Below are 6,860 nucleotides of genomic sequence, written 5' to 3'. Positions count from 1 at the left end.
AATAAGTTTGCCTAAAAATTTTCAAAAGGGGGGGGGGGGTTTTTTTTTTTTTTTTTTTTTTTTTGGTGACACCGTTTGTGTGCTTTCTCCTCAGCTGATCACTCCGCACGCCATTCGTGTGCAGACGCCTCCTCGACACATCCCTGGGGTCGTGGAGGTCACCCTGTCGTATAAATCGAAGCAGTTCTGCAAGGGAGCGCCTGGACGCTTCATCTACACAGGTGAACCATTTTCCTTAAAGTTAGATCCAAAGATTTAAATAATTGTTTCTAAAGCTTGACAATCTAATGATTTTTTTTTTTAGCCCTTAATGAGCCAACTATAGACTACGGTTTTCAGCGACTTCAGAAAGTAATTCCCCGGCATCCAGGTGACCCAGAGAAACTAGCCAAGGTGAGACAAAAGAGTTACCTACACTTATTTTTAAATGAGTTATGATTATTATGCTTTTGTCCTGGAGTTGTCAATTAAATTTCATATTTATTTTTTTTTTTTACAGGAGATTCTTCTAAAAAGAGCAGCAGATCTTGTTGAGGCCCTTTATGGAAATCCTCACAGTAATCAGGTACTTAGAAACAAAACTGTTTCCTACATTCAAAATTGATCGTCATCAAATAGGGCTTTGCTAATATAGAACATAAAATACTTTAAAAATTGCCCTTGAATTATAAATATTAACAAACCTCTTGAACATTTTTTTCCATTGTATTGTTGTAATCTTTCCTTACCTGAGAAGATCCCGGTCTATTGTATCCTCCCTGATTTTGCCCTTTCAATTGTGGCAATAAATTGCAGAATTTGTTAAAGTCCACAAATTAAATTTTTGGTAAGCAATCGTGAGCTCAACTTTTGCACAGAAATGAAAGAGGATTGGAGATATTATTAGCATTAACTGACAAGCAAGGGATGCAACATGGGAAACAACAATATTAGTTTTAACTAGGTTAACAAGATATATTGGCATGGAAGAATTAGTAACCATTTATCAGACATTATCCACACGCCTGATGAGTTTTTCTTGCTTTTTGCTGGCTGTGTGCGACAGTGATCCACATGAGTTCATGGTCCATTTAACATTACCTCATGTTAACCTTGTATTAAACAGTTATAACTGTTTCTTTAGTCCAGACCCGTAAAACTTGATGGGTTGACAGAGTGTCACTTAAAGATTCTCAGTGTCACAGATTAATTAGTTCACTCCTGTTTACTACCAGAAATAGCAGCACCAGCACATATCAGCCAATTGTCTTCATATTTCCTGAAACTGACCTGTTTGTTTGTCACTTTGTTCGACTTGCTGCAGGACATGCTGCTGAAACGCGCAGCTGACATTGCCGAGGCGCTCTACAGCGTTCCCCGTCCTCACAGCCAGCTGCAGGCGCTGCCCAGCTCACCAGCCCATGGGAGCGTCATGGGCCTGGGCTCCTATCCATCCCAGCTGGGGGTTAGCATTGGAGATCCAGGACAGAGCAGCCAAGGTTAACAAACTGAGCAAGCCAGTCTTTTCTTCTGTCTTTCTGGCCAGTGAAGCTTATGACCCTACTCTGATGTTTCCTCCAGGTTATATCCGTAACTCCAGCAGTTTGTCTCCGAGGGGTTACCCCTCAGCCTCCACTCCCCAGCAGTCGAGCTACGGAGGCAGCGGCGGGATGACTGGAGGCTACGGGACAGTTCCCATGACAAGTCTGGGAGTTCCTGGATCTCCTGGATTCAGCAGCGCCTCACCCACCAGCTCTCCCTACAGTAAGACCTTACTGCCTGCCTGGAACTCACAACACTGATTCTGACTCGGTTAAAGGCTTAACACCGTTTGTTTCTCTCTGTTCCTCAGTAATGCCAGCGAGCCCCACAATACCAGGAAGCTCCAGCTCCTCGTCATCTCTCTTGCCTTTCTCCTCTTTCCCTTCTGCTGCTAAACAGAAGAGTGCTTTTGCTCCCGTCCTCAGGCCCCAAGGTTCTCCTTCCCCCGCCTGTCCCGCCTCAGGGGGGAACAGCTTCAGAGGTAGTCATCCAACTCACTATCTGACCCCGCTGTCTGAACTCACCAATGCAGTCTAACCCTATACTAACCAACTCAAAAGCTATGACTCAACACGACTTGGGTGATGTACAGTAATGAAACGCCTGACTGATTTAGAATCATAGATTTTGTATATTTTTTTCTCTCCAGCGATGACGGGCCTGGTTGTTCCCCCGATGTAGCAAAGCACCTGCCCCCAATCTGCCCCAGACCACTGCTTCACTTACCTCCCCTTCTTTGTTGGCACTGAGCAGGGAGACCGAAAAAAACAAACAAAAAAAAAAACTGATCACTAGTGAGCGTAACTTTTCCTCCCTCTCTCAGCCCCCTTTTTTGTGACCAGTCAGCAGAACGGGTGGGGTATGAAAATGTCCAAAGACCAGCAATCTTCTCCAGATGCACAGGATAACACATCAGCCTCAGCTGCAAACAGCAAGACTGGACAGTTTACTGCTGTATGTGTGTCTGCCAGGAAACCTCCGTTTAATTTCGCCTGATGCTTCTGAAAGGATCTGTCCGAACCTCTGATCCACCACCACATACAGCATCTAGTTTTTGCAAAGCCTGCAAAAGACTTACAGGATGCACTGCCGGATCGCTGCGCGTCAACGGATGCCGGACAGCTCAGATAAGAAGCCGCAGCTCTCAAATGTGGGGTGCTTACTTTGTGTGTGTATAGACACCCTAAATGGCATGTGCATATACTGTCTGTGAGCTAGAGAGAGGTTGTTTTGTAGTAGACTTTTAAAGACAACTTACATTCCAGAAAAGTAGAACCCTTATGTTTTGTTTTGATTGTTTTTTTCAAGGGAGAAATCTTTGTCTCATGGGTTATTACTAAAATGAATTCATATATTGATTTATTTAAGAACAAGCAATTTAACTTATTAAAGTTAGTTTAGGGAATAATATAAACGTGTTTTTATAAACTGGTTCTCTTTCCAACTGTTGATGAAATTAAGCGAGCTCTCCAATTGCCAATTACTTTGATAAATGACACTCTGTAATGGATTTTTTTTAGTGGAGTTTTGTTTTTTGTTTTTTAATTAAACTTCCCTACTTTTCAGGTTCTTGCAAAAGCAATTATATGTGTTTTGCCCGCAGTTAAAGGTTATTGTCCTTGTGTAAAAGGAAATATTAGTTAGCCGTATCCTTTTTATTTCCACTTAAAGTGCATGCTTTGTTACACCAATGCTCTGGTACTTTTTCACCCTGAATAGTTTGTGAATTTTCATTTCCAATGTTTAGTCACTATGCAGTATAGGAAGCAAAAGCACAACAGCTCGAACAAAAGGAAGAAGGTGTATTAGGTGGTCATTTATTATCATCTTCTTACAGCGACAGTTCCTTGTAAAGGTATTCATACCTGTTGAGTTTTTTTCCACATTTTGTCAGGTTGCAGCACAAAACTGTACTTAATTGGGATTTAAGAGCATAGACCATTACAAAGTAGCGAAAAAAAACAATTACGTTGCTTTTGATTTTCTGCAGTTTTTACAAATGAAAGTATAATAAGGGTGAAGGGCATTTACCAAATAATCTGGGGCATGTTTGCAGTCTGACTGTTTTTTCTTCTGGTTTTGTCTCTTATTTAGCTCAATTCACCTTCACATCCATCTGCCTGTAAAAACCACATGATGCTGCCACTCCCAGTTTCACAGTGAAGATGGTATTTTCAGGGTGATTTGCTGTGTTAGTTTTCTATTAGACATAGTTTTTGTTGATCAAAAAGAGCAAAGTTTGACCTAACCTTATCAGAGTAACTTCTTTGACTCTCCACATGAAGTTATGACAAACTGTAAAAATGAGTTGCTTTTACTTTCTTCTTGTCCATAAGAGCCAGATTTGCAACAGATTCTCACACCTTCACAAAGGGTCTCTGATGTTCTTCCAGCACAGGCTTCTTGGCTGGTTTTCTGATTAATGGTTTCCTTTTCCAGGCTGTAGTTGTAGGTGGGTTGACATGTCTTGATAGGTCTGAAGTTGTGCTATGCTCTTTTTACTTCCAGATGAAGTTTAAACTTTGCTTTGTAAGATGTTAGAGCATTGATATATTGTTTTATGACCCAATCCTTTATTAAGGTTTTCTAGAGCCTTATCCCAGATTGTCTGTTGAGTTTCTTGGTCTTCTTTCTGTTTGGTCCTGGATGTCTTCTAAAAAAAAAAAGTTCAGGTTGCAGCACTTTTAAGATGCACATTGAAGTTGCATGTGAAAACATCAAAATCATTTTCTACACTCCGCAATTTTGTGCTACTTTGTGTTGGTCTGTTGCATAAAAATTCCACCAAAAATGATTTGAGGTTGTAACGTTGGAAAATGACACAAAATTCAAGCCGTATGAATACTTTTAAAGGCATGGCATTATTCATCACAACACAAAACTCATTCTCAGGACGTGCACACATAGAACGCAAAGGGTAGCTGACGTAAGCAAATTTGTTTTTAGAGTTCAGTAATCTTATTTATTAAAAAAAAAAATGTTAGCAATTTATTTCAATGTTTTTTAAGCCATGTTTTTTTTGAAGTGATACAAAAACAATGGTGCAAACGTGATTTGTAAATTCTAAGGTGTAATTATATTTTGTGCTCCAAATAAAACAAGTAAAAGGAAAAATGAACTGAGGTGAGTTGAAGTGGTTATACATATTTCTTCATTATGTTACGCTGTGGTGTCCTGAACGTGAAGCTTTTCCTGCAAGCCTCCACATCTCAAGGTTGTGCCTGATCTATTTTTGACTGTGCCCATCACCTGTGTGCTCGTGCAGCTTGTTACACTGTTTTGTATACATAGCTGATGAGCCGCAGCATCTTAATTGTGATGCGAGCGTTAAAGACTGAGTAGAGCATGTCAAGATAAACAACATCCTCCTCCCTCCCTTCTTTCCCCCCCTCCCCCCCAACCATCTCTCTCCTCTCCAATAAGCCTGCTTCTCTCTGAGGACCAAGCCTCTGGGGGCCGGAGTGAGAACCACATGAGTCTCCTTCCAACGCGGCCTCTTCCTCTCTCTGTTAAAGAAAAAAAAAAAAAAAACACTCACACACAGAGGCTCACCGCTGCCTTGCTTTCTTCAGTCTTTGTTTGGTGCTGCTTCATCCCGTCTTTCTTCCTCTTGCCTCTTATCCTCTCTTGCAATGGTCCTTCTCTGTTAATGTAATTAGCACTGCTAAAGAAGGGCAGTTAATTACCCACTCTATTTTGATCGGGTAATTAATGTTATGCCAGGAAACAGCAACTGTTTCATTAACACAACCCTCAAAGCAGTGAGGGGGGTAGGGTAAGCACCCATTGGTGGCAAGTCTGCGTGTGCCGTGGCGTTTTTGCAGCGACAATGAGGGGACGTGTGGACTTCAAACACCAGACACTGCCCGCCATTTAACCCCTCAACCACTCGCCCGCCATGTCTTCCTCCTCATCTCCCCTTCTTCCCTTTGATATGTTATTAATTTGACAAGTTAAAGTCAGCTCCGTTGCCAGTACCTCAGCATTCATCTTGCTGAGTGCTCCTTCTGCCCAGCGGTGCAGGAGCCATATGCTCCTCTTCCACGTGACGCTTTGGTTGTGAGCGCTGCGGCGCCGTTTACCGTTTTTCCCTGATCACAGTTTGGATAAAGACAGCATGAGATGCCACCTGCCACCGAGTCATTCCACATCACACGTCCACATCACCGCCATCCAGCTGTTGGGTAGACGAAAGCCGTGCCGTGTCATCCTTCATTACCGGGACAGCTAAGATATGATGAGTTTCTTGTTTAACTTCACGCGCCGTGTTTCTTGCTATAGAGGAAGCAGAAAGCACACCCTTCCCTTTCTGCCCTCTCAAGGGATGTGTTTGTGTTTATATACCCAATTAGCCCTCTGGCCACAGCATGGCCATGCATTAGGCTGACATTAGCCCCGGGTGGGTGTGACGTCTGTGTGCATGTGTGCAAAATACAGTGAGCCCCTTTCTCATTTGAGGCATAATCAGGGGTGTGCGTGCCTTATTAGGCAGCCTGGGGTAGATCTTGACGGGGGTGGCCTACTGTTTTGTCAAATAGATTGGTAGATTGGCTTCCAAACACCCAGCCAGTGTCCTTTGCCTTTGGCCCATCAGTGAAACCAGCATTGTTGCCCATTAGAGCGATGGACCCTGATTCTTTTTTTTTTTTTCTTTCCAAAATGAATTCCCCACCCCTCTCTCTGCCATTCCCTTGGGTGTCACTAGAGTGGGGTGGCAGATGGAGGAGACACAGAGCTGCCCCCAGAGACCGAACCCCCAAACCAAAAACACACACACACGCACACACACGCATTCACAAATAGGTGCACACACTAAAACATTTATGTATACAAATGCATGAGCACCACATATGCACTAATACACACACAGTAAAGCAACACAGAGATCCCCAGACAGAAACCTCATCTGTCAGCCTGCTGCTTTTGTCCGGTCCACAGGAGTGTGTTCAGTGAACGCAGAGTGACGTCTCTGTACAATGCCTCCATGCCCCGAGTTCCTGGGTTTGTGATTGGGGTCAGACAGAAAAAAAGAGCTTCATAACGCTGCTAACTAAAGCTACAATCTAGATCCAACTGCTGCAGGTTGTGACAGTTTGAAAACAATGCATTATTAATCTATAGATATTTATTCCTTTTATTTAGATTGATATGTTTGAAATGGACACCTAAATTTGCCATATTTTTTGGTATTTGTTGCAATAAAAGTCACCGGTTCTGTCAGAGAATCACAAATGAAACAAAGTATTAATCTTCAATTGCATCTTTAAATATTTTTATATTTATTGACGAAACTAAACTGGAAGAAATGTTTCAAAAACCGTCCAGCTTTTGTCAGGGTT

General features: G+C 42.4%; 1 protein-coding gene across 4 annotated transcripts in view; it reads left to right on the top strand.

Moving 5' to 3' along the window:
- The window catches only part of ebf2 (EBF transcription factor 2), a 49,060-nt gene extending 44,425 nt beyond the window's left edge, over positions 1-4,635 (top strand). For 2 of the 4 annotated variants that reach the window (XM_015056729.1, XM_015056728.1), the window contains exons 10-16: positions 95-221; positions 305-393; positions 500-565; positions 1,304-1,478; positions 1,561-1,743; positions 1,832-2,002; positions 2,171-4,635. In XM_015056729.1, the coding sequence (XP_014912215.1) occupies positions 95-221; positions 305-393; positions 500-565; positions 1,304-1,478; positions 1,561-1,743; positions 1,832-2,002; positions 2,171-2,202 (843 nt within the window). In that variant the 3' untranslated portion in view covers positions 2,203-4,635. Of the gene's footprint in view, positions 1-94; positions 222-304; positions 394-499; positions 566-1,303; positions 1,479-1,560; positions 1,744-1,831 lie in introns of all 4 variants that reach the window. The other 2 variants (XM_015056726.1, XM_015056725.1) reach the window with 1 other exon arrangement.
- The last annotated feature ends 2,225 nt before the right edge of the window (positions 4,636-6,860 follow it).

The sequence above is a fragment of the Poecilia latipinna genome, unplaced genomic scaffold (genome assembly GCF_001443285.1).
Source record: "Poecilia latipinna isolate Pla-1442-1.1 unplaced genomic scaffold, P_latipinna-1.0 Scaffold1401, whole genome shotgun sequence".
NCBI lineage: Eukaryota > Metazoa > Chordata > Actinopteri > Cyprinodontiformes > Poeciliidae > Poecilia > Poecilia latipinna.
Note: the sequence above shows the minus strand (reverse complement) of the source record. Positions and strands in the feature narration are given on the sequence as shown.